This window comes from Accipiter gentilis, chromosome 34, assembly GCF_929443795.1.
Source record: "Accipiter gentilis chromosome 34, bAccGen1.1, whole genome shotgun sequence".
NCBI lineage: Eukaryota > Metazoa > Chordata > Aves > Accipitriformes > Accipitridae > Astur > Astur gentilis.
Genome location: NC_064913.1, coordinates 7,120,340 through 7,136,503, shown reverse-complemented (window position 1 = coordinate 7,136,503; position 16,164 = coordinate 7,120,340). Strand labels below are relative to the sequence as shown.

The following is a 16,164-nucleotide window of genomic DNA, read 5'->3' as shown; positions in this document are numbered from 1 at the left end:
TTCCTTAGGCTTTTACTCAGTGACATACAGCTGTACTTAAATAGGTGTGCCAGGGCAGCAGACCTGAAGCATAAATTATTCTACAGCCGAGAACCCTTCTCGCTGTCAATGAAAAGTAAAATGGACTGAATCTCTTTGCAGCCCTACACAGAACACTGGACGTACCCCAGATCTGGTATACCGGTGCCTTTCCAACAGTTTCCACACTGGCACACCCTAAGCACAGCCAGTCCTCTTCAGTAAAACAGCAAATTTGGGTGTATAAGACTAACAGCTGACACACAGACAGCATGAAAAAAGTGAAGGAGTACATTCATTATCCACCTGCTTCTGTCGTATTTGTATTACTAGGCAGCAAAAGGCCAAAGATGCCTCAAAGATGACCTGCAGTGCAAGGCCAGCCCAGGTACATACCACAGAGTGAAGGAGATCGCCAGTGAATTGCTGCTCCTTGCTGGCAGCACTTGTGGGCATAAGCTGCAATACTGGTACACAAGCACTCACAGTCCCCACCAAGATTGCAGTTGCACGTATCTGTGTGACAGTTTTTGACAAAAGAAGTCACATCAATCTGAGGGGGGGAAAAAAAAGAAAAGAAGGCTGGTGATTTAGTTGCACGAGCTGTACAAATTCCTGTTGCACCATTTTCAGCAGGAGTGCTACCTCTGGATTGACTGAAAGAATTTAACACAAAAATAAGGTATTTTCTAAGGTTTGGGTACATTCCTATACAAAAAGTACACTTCGAATGGACAGCTTGTACCTACATCACAGGCCAAGAGAAAATTTCAGTCAGTGACTATTAATAAGTATGGCTGTCCACACACTTGCTGTTCATTGATTTTGGCCAGTGTATTGAAGCTGGCAGTTCTGTTTTTATAAGGCAAATACTGCCATCTATAGTCATCCTGTCAGTTTTGCATGGACAAGAACAAAGTCAAAGCTGCAGGTCTGATTATCAAGTAATTAAAGAAATAATTTGTAGAGAGGGTTCTGGTCAGAGAAAGAAAGCTTGAGCATACTGGTGACATTTTGCAGGAAAATATTTCTGCACTTATCAAGATTTTAATATACTTTGCCTTCAAACCTTTATTAGATCAGAAACCCACCTGATTTGGTGTGAGTTTTAATTATGTTTTTTGTAATGTTGAGCAACGTTTCCAAAACAATGTTCTTACTCAACACACGGAATGTTTAAAGCAATGCTTTTCTTTGGTTTAGGCTCTGGTCTAGCTCAGTTGTAGAGCACTCAAATGGCACATGTCAGATTACAGAAATACTGTCACGGTAATAAAGCAGCACTTATCTAACATGAAGACAGCTTCTCAGCTGGCAGTTGTTAGAAGTTGGCAGGGATATGAAGACTGTTTTTCTGTCTTCAGTGGAGAGAGATGCCATTTTGTTTTCATTCTTTTTCTTATTTTGAAAACAGGGATACCACTGGGGCGTGGGCATGAGCATTAGCTACCTTGAAAATGGCTGAAGTATCTTTGCAGGAACCACCAGACAGCAGATTAGCTCCAAAGAGCTCAACCTGTCTCATGTCTGCAGGACAGCATCTCCCCATGGGTCAGCAACATCCTGCTGGTGTGGCAAACAACAGCCTCGTGTCAAAGCTCGTGCTGAGTTCAGGAGTTATGAGGAAGACGTTTTTTTTGTGAGTGCTGAGGCTCCTCAGCCCCTGCTGAGTTCAGCGCTTAGCTGGGCAACTGCAATCCATCAGTCACTGACAGCCAGAGATGCAAGATTTTGTCTCCCCGAAAATGGGGTTTTCCAGCCTCAGCTGAACTCTGCGTCCGCCTGTCCCATGGGCAGGCGCTCGCCTCCGCGCACAGCAGGATCCTCCACCACCTGCACGGCAGGAGCGACTGTAACAGCGCTGTGCTCCAAGCACGTCCTCAAACCCCCACCTACGCTTTTCTGTTCCTTCTGTGCCCCCAGTGCCAGTCTCTGCTTGGGCTTTTTCCCATGGCACCCAGTTCCCCAGCCATGCAGCCTGCAGTCAGCTGCAGATATCCTTGATAGGAGCTCACTTTACGTTACATTTGTAAGAGCTGTATTTTCACACGCTGATGAATAGGTTGCAAAACCACCTGAAAGATGTTTGCTATACAAGCTGTCCCATACAAGATGGACACGTGCATGTGAAAATACTTGACTACTAATTAAATAACATGTTTTGCACCTGACACGCATTTTTTAACATAAGTATGCTAAATTTTGGCATAATGTTTGCAAATTTTAGTCACAGCAGGGATTAGATATAGAAAATTAATGTTCAAGAGAAAACATCTTTCTTTGTGAGTTACAATAATACAGGTCCTTGAAAACTCCCAAAAGTTCCATTTTTATTTATTACTTTCCACTTTGAAAACACACTCATCACTATGTTCTCAGGCACAAGCTCAAAAAATTCTTTACATAGTAACTAAAGTCAACATTAATAAATCTCTCGGGTTAAGCTACTGCAACCTCCTCCTCAGGCAAATTCCTAACCATGTTGATATCAAACTTCAGTCCTGAAAGTCAGGAGGTTCATCTGGGACATCTAATGATCTCATTTAGTATTAATAGTCATAAAGAAAATAAGAGACTGAGACGAAATGTTGTAGTGGCTCTTGCTTGCCCAGGTGTAAAGAAGCACTTTCTATAATTAAATACCTTTGGGGGGCTAAAATCAGAATTAGGGAAAAATGTATAAAGCATGCCTTGCGTTGATAAAGTGTGGACCAAAATAGAATAAAAGATTCCCACACAAGTTATTGTTGTCCCCGTCTTGTCTAGACTGAACTTAAGGACATTCTTGTAACTCAAGTCCCAGGCTCAGCAAGGTATTGGGAAAACAAGGACACCAAACCTCACAGTTTTGATAAAAAGCAGATGATAAGCTGTCAGCCATTTAAAAGCACTGATAGCTCTGAAGCTGAAATCTCATTCTCTCGTATTCCTTTCTATATTGAGCAGGACAGTTAACAAAATAAAACCATTTGAGATAAGCTGTAGGCACATATGCTTACAAATTACACAAATGCTTATTTTAGAATCCTGCAATATATACAAAAGCCTTAAAAATTTTGTTACCTATATAAATAAAAGCTATAATAAAACCTAAAGAGAACAGAACTTCGATTATCCAGTTTATTAACTCATGGCTCCCAGTTATCGCTATTATGTTTAGGCTCCAGCCTTGACAGGAACAAAGAGCTCTGCACAAACATAGCCCACCCACACAGAGATACTTGCAGGGCTCTACTTTGCATCCTCCACGGCACTCAGACTGAGAGGAATGGCAAGAAGAAATTAATTACTGGAATTTCAATATTTTCCTACATGAGAGCACATCTTGGATATTTAATAAACTTACCACATTGCGACAAGGTGCAAAAACATCACTGTATAAAATTGAGCATTCCTTTTTGGCATAAGGGAACTTGCTCTGATGTACCTCACATGGTCTTAGTGTTTCATTTGGGCTCTTGCACTTAAAAACAAGCAAAAACACCACAAACATTGTATATAAAGGTGTGTTTACCATGGACTCAGGTACACTATAGTATCATGTAATTCAATACCTGCATACTCAGAAAACAAAAATAAAGTTTAAATGCCATCTTCTTCATCTTCTCCTTTCCCTGATTTGTTGTTATAATTGAAAACATTTGCACAAAAAAGAATCTTTGTGTTTTGTTCTGAAGTACTAAAATGTTCCTGCTGTCTGCTCAGCGCATAAAGACAAGATGTTTTCTTTGTGACACATTATAATCATTACCAGAGCAACCAACTGTAACATCACAAACAAATACATGGTCCAAATCCATCCCTGGTGGTTTTGCACTGACTTTAAATGGAGTCACACTACAGATGGCTTTAGCCCTGTAAGTTCAAATAAAGAAGGAGCGGTAGGAAGAGAGCAACCCATAAAAAAAAAAAAATAGAGTCAAAGATCATCATGATAACTCAAAAATGGCTGAGATACAACTCCCTCTCTTAAAGTCTCTCTTCAAGAAGAAAAACAAATGAACAGAAAAATGTAACAAAACGACACTCAGCTCAGAAAACATGAGTTCATCCAAACCCATACTCTCTTGGTGCAGCAGGGAAGCTCAGGAGGGGGTAATGATGGATCCGTAGGCAGTATTGGTGTGTCCCGATGCAGCCTCTGCTGCAAGGCATTGTCCACCTATGCTGCCCTCCTGTGTGGATGCTCAGATGCCACTGTGGGGGGACATGCTGCCATTCCCAGAAGGGAGAAACCCTGGAAGCATCCCACGCTTCCTGGTGCCAATGCAAGCATGTTTGCCAGTAGCAGAGTTGGGTTCTAGGCCTCCAGCTATCAAATACTTCTTTATAGTATTTAGATTTTGCCGAAGACATGGCCAGGATACATGTCTACGAAGGCCAAAGGTCCTTTCTGAAAAAAACCCTAACGCCTACTGCAGAGCAGATGAAGTGTCAAGTCTGGCTGAGCGCAGGCTGCCTGCAAGGCCATTATTGAACTCAGATCCTGAGTGCTCTGGCAGCCACAGAGATTGGAAGATTACATGAGATTTAAAAAAATAAAATAAAAAAAATAAATATATATATGGCCACAAAAATGCAAGTGCAAGTTTGTGCTGCATAAGCAAAGGTTGTAGCATCCTGGAAGTTAATGTGCTATGCAAACATTATACACTTTATTAAAGCAGCCACTGAACTGCTAAATTGGAAAAGAAAAATTCATACACTCCATACAAAACATTTACACATTCCTTTACGTACCACCTTCTAGATGAGCAGTATAACCACCAGCACTACACATTTGCCTTGCTTGCTCACAAAATTTTAACATTTTTTGTAGAGTAGAATAGATACAAAGGGAGATATTGAGGGAGAGAAGCCTCAAAATCTTTACTCCAAAGCAGAGTAGGCATCATATTCTTTCATGAGGTAAGAGATTTTGGTTCAATTTCCTGCTGTGAGTCAAGGAGAGAACAGATTAAAAACTGGTTCTCACAGACATCTTAAGGGAGTGCTTTATAAATACTGATTTTTCAGAAGGTTCACAAGGCTATAAAACCTTACAACTTCTCAGCACAAATTAATAAAATACCTATTCTCCTGTGTTATAAAACACAGTTGCAGTCATCCACTCTCTACAGCCTCTTTCCTTCTCCTCAGAAACCAAGTTTCCATACTCAATTTTGCCTGTTGCTGTTCTGAGCCTTTTCTGTCTCACCCCTTTACCACTGCTGCTTCATCAGTTTGTTCTCTGTTTATAAAATGCAACTTAAAAGAATCACCAACTTTTTTTTTTGGTGTTCAGAAAGAGTCTTTTTTCCAGACCTTTTTTTCCAACTCTCAGATTCTATTTACTTTCATATCCTGATGCCTCCAACACCAACGAAATTAGAATTGTTTTTAAAATTCAGCTGAATCCAAAATATCAGAAGCAATGTATCTAACTTTGTAGGAAACTGAAATCCAGACAGCTATGATAATTATCTTATATAGGGGAAAATATATTCTTCTCTAAAGAGATTGTTTGGTTTCATTTAAATTCAGTATGTTTCCTATGACATGAGACATTATTAATACATTTCACATCTACAGACATAAAAGTTAAAATGTCCTCTTATACACCCACCATGATTTTAGAAAATCACTGTACATCATGTGCTTATAATGTGTTCATTTATAAATTATGATCCTTTTTTTCCAAATTTTTACCGGACATGGGACTTACCTGTCCTAATACCCAGCTGTCTCCAAACACCTGTGCATTTCTCACCTCCATGTTGTTTGATGTGGTCAGATCATTTGAAGTATATTTGTCAAAATTTCCACACAAACCTGCCAGTTTACCCTAAAAGAGAAAAAGAATTTTTTTATTTTTTTTTTTTTTTTACATATACTGACAGTCAATAATCAGTACTAATGATATATGTGGAATAAAGCATTCTTAAATGGAAAAAGGTGAATGCAACTCTGATTTATACTTTGAAAATATCTGACACTCTGCTATGCTTACAGGTCCATATTGCAAATAACTTTTAATAGAAATTTATGTTTTCATTTCTTCTTCCTGTTTTACAGAACCTGTTTTTACCGTCTGCCTGTGAAAAAGGACTGGAATCTAGTCATATTTTTTTCTGAAAGCTTAAGAGTGCATCTAGTCCAAAAGTCAAAAGTTCAGGTGAATTACCTCATGATTTTGAAGCCCGACTAGTTGTTGTCATTAAAACTTGCTGCCTCTAATTTTAGCTCACAATAGCAAGAACATTTGTAATAACAGTTACAAAAGAGACAGCTGCAACTTTCTTGTGTTGGGCCATGTGCTGCTGATGGAAAAAGTATATATATGTGCATACATGTGTACATACATAGACAAAAGATATTTCTGCACAGCAGTAGAATGTAAAGTTGGATTTCTAGGGTGCTGTGGCTCACTTCAATTAATTCTTTTTCCTTAAGGTCTGCTGTAGACATTATCTTACTGAACTGGAGCCTCTGGAAGAAACAGTCATTGGAAACAGAAGGAGCTTGAAGTATTTGTGTCCCTGCATGTAACTTGCAGAACTAGAACTCAGCTGCCTGCTAGCTTACTCAAAAGCAGAAGAATTTTTTTTTCACTATGTGTATTGATGGCTGATAAATCAGCTTGTATGTGAAGTAAGCATTTTATGGCTACTGGAACAAAAGCCTATAGTAATGTTGTTTTAAAAGAAGATTAGATGGTCATTGTAACTTTAACGCTTCAAAAAATCTGATACTGTATTCTACCATGGAGTGCTTTCTTTTCTTTTACTGGAAAGAGCCCTATCAATATGTGTGTTCATGGTTGAGATGAAGCAGGAATGTAATTATTGAATGTGCAGATACAGTTACTCTGCCAAGACCCAAAGACTGAGTTGCGGAGACACCAAGGCAGATGATGATGTAGCAATGTAACAGAGAAGAGCAACTGGCAAGAGAAGGAGCCTCATACTCTTCCCTGCATCATGGCTGAACCCTGTCACAGTATACTTATTAGGTTTAAATGTCAGGTTTTGTCTAGATCCTTTCCTGTATCTTGTCTTCTCAATTTAAACCCAAGATATGACTCCATCTGTTCATCTCAGCAGCCTCTACTACATCTCAGGGTGCAGTTCCATCCTCAGCCTAATCCAATCGGTGCTACAAACCTGCCATCTTCCATGTCGCTAGGTATGGAAGCTTCTTTTCCATTGGCTTCAGCAATTATGAAAACACGCAGTAAACTGGGTAACTCAAAACTAACCCTCTCTTCCCGCCCCTGAAGTAACTTTGAGTCAGGGCTGAATCACTGCATATCTGCAAGGTTGCAATGTGTGGAGCAGCAGAGTAAACGTGCATGTAGGAACTATCCCTTCTCTTCAGGAGTCCAGCCATTAAATCACATTCTCCATCTCTTCTTAACCTGGGAAATGCTAGCAGCTGAACACCATGCTAAACAGCTATATCAGTGGGAAAGTTAGTCATGAAGAAAAGACAATCACAGTTATTCAATAAGAGATCACATTAGCAACACAGAGAGCTACACAAAATCTCAGGCTTTTATTTTGGCTCACCTTCCATCGAGGTCCAACTTTAACATGAATCATTGTCTTCTTATCCCACAGAATTGTGATGTCCTGTTCTGGAAAGTGTATCACAGTATAATATCCAGCCTTCCAAAGTTGATAGTTAGATTTGTTTTCCTGTCCCCTCAAGGTCTTCTGACAGAAATGAATATTTATTAAGATCTAATAAAGTAATTCTACCAACATATACCGCCAGTTAATAACAAAGTGTATACTGAAGAATACTTTATCTTTAGGATATAGCTGGATCAATAATATTACCAGAAATGTTGTTTAATATTTTGATATTTTGTCTTTTCAATCATTCCAGATTGCTTTGGTTTTGTACTTTGGTTTCCCTTTCAAAACCAAGCAGAAAGAAACAAATAAATTCCAATATGTTTTGACTGCTTGAGGCTTTTGAGCAGTCTTCTTTGTAAGACAAATAGAACTTGAAAACACCAGTGAAAAAATAAGGGTTTTCCTGGGACTTGCTACTTTATCCAGGCCTAGGCACTTGTACTGTTAGACTGCGAGATGTTTTCCAAAAACATGCTCCTTTAGAGTTGTAACTTTACAATGCTTATCTTAAAGGGCAACCCGAAAAGGAAAGAAAATAACTAACCTGCTTCTCGGAAGGTTCACTAAAATAAATCTCGGTGTCTCCAACAGTGATGAAAACATTCTTCGAGCAAACAATATCATTGTCAAAGCACTTTTTGTTCTGAGCAATTATAGATATATTTGAGTTATCTGTGCTCTGCAATATGAGGAAGAAATCATTTTACTTATAGATTCAATTGCATTTCACTCCTGCAGACTTATACCAGGCTTACCATCACAAAAGGATGGATAACTTAGTATTTACACATCTTTGAAATTAAAGAAAGCTACCAAACAAGGAAATGCATTTTTAAATTCAAAGCTGAACCCCTAAGCAACTCAAACTTTGGAGTTAAACACAAAGAGCTATTACGTTCAGCTGTGAGTCCTCTTTCTGGGGACTTCACAAAGTCAGAGGATCAGCCTACCCCTAAAATAAGAGTCTGGTTTAGGCTTTTAAAATGTCCTCATACATGGAATTCAATATTTACTGCACCGTATGGTTGTCAAAATTGAGACATGTTATAAAAAGAGCTTTATTTTTAAACCAAGGTACATGAGATCAAGCTGTTTTCATATTTTTAGAACCAAGAAACCTACCATCTGTCAGTAGTAGATAGAACAATTTTTGTACTACCACCCATCAAAATTCACAAAGCATCAATGTTATTAGAGGGGACAAATGTTTCTGCTGATATATTTGTGTTTTTTTCTTTAACATCTAGAAGATTTGTCTAGTCTGTTGTCTTTTGCTTTGTTGGTGTTCTAGCACCCCAAATTTGAATTCACTGCCTTCCCAATCCCATATCTGTTGGCGCTCCAGCCTGTAAATTAATAGATTCTAGGCACATAAAATCACTTTTGCACCTTGGCTCAACATGTCTGTTTATTTATCTACAGCTTCTGTGGTTCTTCTGTACCCTGAGGGAAACACACATGCACCTTGTAATTCCCCATTACACTGGAACAAAGGAGGTGAGCTGTATTTTCAGAGTTGATAACACTACCACAAGCAAAAATAAAGTTGAGTTACTCGTATTATTTCTTATTTTAATTTACCTTTCAATTAATTTCTGTATGAACCCTTAAAAGTCAACAAGAAGCCATAACTATAGAAAAGATTTGAGAGTGTTACTTCATAACATTAATATAAGCCAATAACATTGCTTCTGAATCCAGTTTAATATTTGACCTAATTCAGTCCTACAGTCATTACAAACCTGAGACAGATATGAAATAAAAATCTTGGAGGTGGCGAGCTATATATCTTACCCGCTGAGTCATCCAGTCTTATGAGAGACACTTGGGTACTGCTGGAAACAAAAAGATGTTTAAACTTCTCTTCTTACTCCCACCCTCCTTTAAACACTCTCTAGATTATGACTAGCTGAAACTACTTGCAGGTGATAATGGGCACAGTGGGAATAGATGGGAACCGTGGCTTCCAGCAGTTCCCCGGTCCTGGGAACTCCTCTTGTCTCCCAATAATGCTCTTGGAAAGCTCCACTTGGCCACAACAGGAGGAATCCCTTGCCTTGGTTTGTGCCCACAGCATCTCTCCCCAGAACTTTGCTCCATCCCTTGGCCAGTGTAGCTCTGAAAGGTGCTGGGTACGTACTCCTAACTACTCCTTGCCTGTCTCACTTTTGTACCCTTATTTGTTCTGTGCTCATCAGAATTCAAGAATAAAAAAACCATATCAGCAATTTTTCCTCGCCAGTGAGAAACACTGCATACAGAAAATATGGGTGCTACAGGAAGCAGCTTTTTGCTTCTCCTTAAAAGTCACTGTGACCAAACAGTTTAAAGAGCACTTTCAACCTAAAACAAACAAACAAAAAAAAACCAAAAAAAAAAAAAAACCCTAAACAACCCAACCCTATGTGATGGGAAGCATAGAGGTATTTTTGCTGCCACACAGAGGAGGTGCTACAGCTTTGCTGCCCTTAGTCTATCTAGCATGGCCCACAAGCCAGAGGATGCTGCTACTTGGCGTAGGAAACACTCTACAGCTAGTGTGAGCAAATGCAAGGAACATAAGGTATGGGAGACTGCCTGCAACCTTTATGTTACCCTGATGCCAGGGCTTGAGAAACAGGTGGTATGTGTTAGCAATTAGCTTGGTTAGACAATGGTTCAGGTGGGTAAAGTTAGCCACTAGCTGCTAGTGGTACAGGGGTGTAGGAAATCAGCTCTTCATGATTTAGCAGGGGAACTCAGTTTAAAAGTACTGAAAGCTGCAGGGTAAAGCAAAGTTCATCTGTTCCATTCTGTTGTAAGTTGGTTTAGGTTGCACTCAGAAAAAAATTGGTCACTACCTTTTTGGGAAATGCATTGTGTATTAATTAAGCCAGGCTTGCTGCTGGAGTCAGTCCCATAATTATTCCCCTCCAAGACAGATAACAGCCCAGAGCTTTTTTGGATTTATTGGAGGTGATGTGGTAACTTAAAAAGGACACAAACTCATTAGTGTGGTAAATAGGATGCAAGCTGATACATTCTGTGCTGGCCAAATGAAAAGCGAGCAAGGAAACTACCTCCCCACCATAAGTCCGTTCAGAAAAGGACTTTGCTTGCAGTCTGTGGGTCTATTTGATGCCTGGGACGTTGTGGGCTGTTTTCATCGCAGAGTTCATTCCTCTTCAGTTAGCTTAGCCTCAGCAAAAGGGGACACTCTGAGTTAATAGGGAAGCAATGTCTTCACTGTAAAAAAAAGAGATTGAGTGCTTTATTTTAAATAAGGAGAGTTAATTGAGGCTAATTATCCCACAGTAAAAATACACCTTTTTTGGCAATGGAGACAAGTTCGCGGAGCAGCAGCGGGTAGCTGTATTAGCTATGCTAATTGAAGCTGCTGCCGGTGCCTTCTGACAGTCCAGGCCAATCCCTTCAGCTGAACAGCATCAACATACTCAAGTCAGAAGTTTTTGTGTATGGTTGGGATTTGAGCCAAGGGCAAAAGTTGAGTTATATTTCAAGTTAACTCTGCAGTAGAGAGAAGCCTGGAGACAGGGAGTGTTTTGCTGACCAAAGCCAGAACAGGGAGTCCTGAAGACATGTGAAGTATTTCCTTACTTGTAGGACTGCATGTTGGTGTTAAATTACTAGAAATGATGCATGATGGAAAAGCAGAGAGACAGTGGCGGTGGTTCAGTTGAGCTATGAGTAAACTAGACATTTAAGAAAAAGGGCTTTGCATTAAATCCTGAGTCTTCTGTGCTTTCTCTCTTTCTAATTAAGTCTTAGATCTAAACCCAAATATAAAAATGCCATTATGGATTACTTATCTCTTGTGGCTCAAAGTTTTCACAATAAGATTTTCTTTACATACATACCCTTGCCATCCTCTCCATGCACCTCAATAAAAATTGATTCCTTTCCCAGCCATACAGTACCAGCCAAATTCAAAGTTGAATGACAGTTTCTATCATGGTCTTCAAATTATTCTGTAACTGCTACATGTGCAGCTTCTTCTTTCAGCAGGGAAGAAATAAAGTGCATTTGAAAATTGGCACTTAACTATTGCCAACGCAGAAGAAAGAATAGTGACTGTTTAGATAAAGCGAGGATCATCTTTTAATGTTTGTATAAAATGGTGATGTCTTGGGCAAATCTCAACAGCTCTTAGGGACTGTGATAGTATAAATGACAATGATCGAGTTCCATCTCTCTAATCCACACTGGATCCACACAGGTATGAAGCTTTTGTCATTACCACTAGAAGAAATGTCTGAGTAGACACTAGGAGCAGGTCTAATGAATAACAAGGTGGGGGGTTTTGTTGGTTTTCTTTTTTTTTCTGCACAGTCTCTTTCCAAGGCAGAGTTGCTCTTTACCTTTTTAGGTAAAATGCACCCAACAGGGGATGTACTACAGTTCATCATGTGAAACCTACTTACACTGACAGAAACTAGAAATAAAATGGTTTTCCCACTGCAAGAGTATCTTCCCACGTAAATTACCATATCCAGTCTGTTCCAACTTAATATCAGTTTCTTTGTGATAACATGGAGTTGCCAAGCAACAGGGAAGACAGAGTCACAGCTCTGGGCAGTCAGTCAAAAGCTCATTGTCAGTCCTGCTTCTCAGGACATTCTTTTTCTAGACTTCACTGCACTTTTTTTCCATATTTCTTCCTAGCTGAAAAAGCAAAGCAGTGCTTTCCTTTTTTTTTTTTTTTTGTAGTGCTTGGGAATGCTAGGGTTTATTTTTGTTAGAAACTTTCTATTTCAATAACCCGTTAGAAATTTTCTATTGCTATCAACCAATAAAAAGACTGTGCAGTGTGCTTACATAGTCAGCCTGGGAGAAGACAACTTAAAAGTAGCTGCATTTATCCTCTTTGAAAGTTTCATTAAAATCTCTCTAACTGTTCAGTGTGAAGACACATTCTTTTCCATTCTTAATACCCCGATTTCCCCCCCCACCCTTTTTTTTTTTCCCCTACAATATGCTAACTTGCAAACTAGGGCAGCCATAAAAGCATCTAGGGACATACTGGGAACTGCATAGACATAATTAGTCCTATTTTCCTTTTGTTTTAATGACTCTTTAGAGGTTTTCATATATAGCCACACACACAAATCCAAAAACTCTAAAGATACTGAAAAAAAATATACAGTAGTTTAAAAAGTAGAATTTGCTTTCTTCTTCCTACATATTTTCACAGAGATACCATTAGCTCTGTTCATACTTAACCTTTCAGGAAATTTTATGGAAACTCAAAATTAGCTTGGAGGTTGTTTATTGGGCTCTGAGTTTCTTCTGAAGGAACTTGACAATTGAAACTATTACTTCTAGTGAGCTTGATCCTAGGAGAAGTAAAGCATCTTAGCTCAGATTTAGGGAGCATTTAGGCATAAATATTTAAGTGTTTTTGGAGAGCAGACAAATGCCTTGGCATCTGACATGACCTTGCTCTGTTAGTTTCTTGTGCCATTTGGGTGTGTGTGTGTGTGTGTGTGTGATCTCCAGCTAATCAGTGAAAATACATTAATTATGCAAAACTCATTCACAATTTACACCACGAAGCATCTCCTAGTGGGAGGCTTCTTTCGTTTTGCTGGTGTGATAATTTTTTCTGTACCATTTCAAAATTATATCTATACATTCTGTGTAACTTTATTTAATGCCTGCTTTTGCATCCTGTACAAATTTGTATGGTCAAATGCTTTTCCCCATAGCTATTCAAACATTGGCGCAATATTGCTTGGAGTCAGCAGATGGCACTGATACACACTGTCTCAGTTTGGGAAGAAATCCACGTGAAATTTGGGAAACAATGCTATAAGAAAGATAGTAAGTGATCCTCTTACAGAAGAGAGAAAAGGAATAGTAATCATACTTATTTTTCCACTAATGTTATGTATTTCTGTACAAGTATTAAACCCCCCCCACATCTAGGATCTAAGAACCTAAGAGCTAAACTGCTCATGCACACACACATGCTCTTGTCCCCAGCATCTTCTACAGAGCTGCAAATTATGTGATTATTTTCACTTGGAATATGGCAAAGAAACTTGCAATACACCTGTAAGGTATGACATATTTCCAGCATTGTAGCATAGTTGAGTAGAAATGGAAGAGAGCAACATGATTGAGCAGATTTCACTGATGCAAATTCAAAGGGAGTGAGATTATTCCGGCTACTGACTCACCCTCAAACAGCTTCCAGATGTCTGCTAATGCTTCCATGATAACTCTCCTGTTTCTTTCAGAGTGACTTCCCAAAAGGATGCACCTCAGGCAGAATAAACTCTCAACAACTCTTGAGAAAGATGCATTACAGTAACTGTGTGTATGTATACAAGCAATAGAAAAATAAATCATTATATCATATTTCCTTTATTATACATCAGGTTTTTGTAGTAGATTTTATGGCAATATAGAGTTGTTGGGTGTTCTGAGGTTTTGTCAAGAGTATTTTTAAAATCCAAATAATTTTAAAAATCTATTGCTAATAATGAAAAGTACATGGCAGGGAATATTTTACTTGATATACTTCAAAACCTTGTTCTAAGTTAACTTTTCTTAACTTTGAAAAAGTTGATTAATCAGCGATCTCTGGAAAGGTTTTGGTTTTCTTTTTTATATTTTGAGAACTATATTAAAAGGTTTGAGAAAAGACCATTTAGAACGGTTTTTCTTTTCTTTCACTTAGCTGTGGCTGCTTGTATATCAGATTTGTCTTTTGCACAGGTCACATTACTGCAATCCCTTTCTAATTAAAAATGAGATATTCTGAATATTAAGGATTTGGAAACATCCAAATATTTGTTTCCAAGTGACACCTTCTGCAACACAAACTATTCTGAATCACAAATCAGCAGCACAGTTGGTGGTCTTAGTTTTAAATATCTAAATTGGTATTTACATGAGACCTATTAGTATTGTTTTATTAATAAGTGCATGATAAATGTCAGTATTTTATCATTGTTGGTTGTAGTAATAAAGCACAACATAACAGGAAAAAAAGGACAAGACAGTGGTGATAAATTTGCCTTTTCTGAGCTCCCACAAATGATGGCAGGAGCTAGAAAGATGGAACTTGCACAAAGCTTTTATTTTTAAAAATATAATGAACGTTAAGTGTGTTCATTTACACTGCTGAGGTTTAGTTTCTATGCATTCAGAAACAAAAATACTCATATCCTGACCTAAACCTGAGTAAATTTAATTCACAGTTGTCGTAGCTCACTCACAAGACCCAGAGTCGGAGGCCATCAACTGCTAAGCAGCATCCACAGGTGACTAGCCCGAGCATCCTCCCACTTCAAACACAGCAAAAGGCTTTCATTTTACAGCTGCCAACATACCATACAGCTTCCTGAAACAGCAGCACGTGGTGCTGGTTTTTGCCGATCTTTTACTGCTTTATCAGCAGAAGATGGGCATCAGCAGTCCACAAAGCTGTACCCACCACAAGCAATCCAACTTGGTCAGTCATTCTTACAGTGAACTGCCTTTTCAGACAGCCATCAAATTATAACATTTTAGAGGCAGTATAGTCAAAGGGCTGTTAGATGCTGAACATTAACCAAAAACCAGAAATTCAAGGTGAAAAGGTCACTTTCTTCAAGCTGTGTGGTCGCTAAATGCCAATCTCCTCAGAAAGAGGATCCAACTTCTGAGTCACACTATGCACACACCGCCTCCAAACTGCCATTCTCATGGCAAGAAACTTTTCCCCAAGCCTTTCCTGGAAGCCCTCCATGCTAATCTGCACAAATTGAAAGAAATCTTTCCTTTGTTGGAGAAGAAAAGTGATTCATTCACTGCATAATTTAATGGTCTGGAGAATCAGGTGGTGGAGACGGAAAGGCATGTAGAGGTAATTGAGTCTGAAATCATTGATCTGGAGAAAATGGAACTAGAGCATAAATCCATTGCCAACTGTAATCCAATCTTTTGCTCACAGAAAGGGTAGAACAAATGGAAAAACAGGTACAAGTCAACATTATCTGAGCACTGTGCTTCTCAGCTGAAGGCAAGGATGGAAGGGGATGTCTCCCACAGGGAGCTCACTACTGACCCTTACAGGACTTCCAGACACCCAGAAAAAAAGAGGGTGTCCAGAAAGGTTTCCTCCGAAACCATGGGACTGATGAAAAGCAAACTGTTGGTATTCTTTGCAACTAGAGCAGGGCAAACTATTCACCGTAAACAATATTTTCACTGAAATGTAGTCTCTCTGTTTGAACACAAATTTGCACACAAATTGTCAAGAAACATCATTATTTCTACACAGTTACTGTTGCTCTAAATTATTTCACAAGTGGTTTAGGTGAACATATTTTGGCACGTCACTCATGAAACTGTTTGCTGGAATGTGGCTTTGAGGATTAGATATGTTAAAAAATTAAAGGCATTCTGACTGGAACCCCATGTTACAATTTTATTCCCTGAATAGATGAAAATTACTTTCAGAGTCAGGTTTCCAATTTAAAACATTTGTAATTTCAAATTCAACATTATTTATTTTCCCATTAAAATCTTCAGAGTCTAT

At 38.8% G+C, this 16,164-nt stretch overlaps 1 protein-coding gene across 9 annotated transcripts in view; it reads right to left on the bottom strand.

Annotated features, from left to right (window-relative positions):
* Positions 1–16,164, bottom strand: part of OTOGL (otogelin like) — a 95,913-nt gene that overhangs the window by 36,795 nt on the left and 42,954 nt on the right. For 6 of the 9 annotated variants that reach the window (XM_049791962.1, XM_049791966.1, XM_049791967.1 and 3 more), the window contains 5 exons: positions 8,182–8,316; positions 7,566–7,712; positions 5,723–5,842; positions 3,365–3,481; positions 415–571 (listed from right to left, as the gene is read on the bottom strand). In XM_049791962.1, coding sequence (XP_049647919.1) covers positions 415–571; positions 3,365–3,481; positions 5,723–5,842; positions 7,566–7,712; positions 8,182–8,316 — 676 coding nt within the window. The remainder of the gene's footprint in view (positions 1–414; positions 572–3,364; positions 3,482–5,722; positions 5,843–7,565; positions 7,713–8,181; positions 8,317–16,164) is intronic. The other 3 variants (XM_049791964.1, XM_049791965.1, XM_049791971.1) reach the window with 1 other exon arrangement.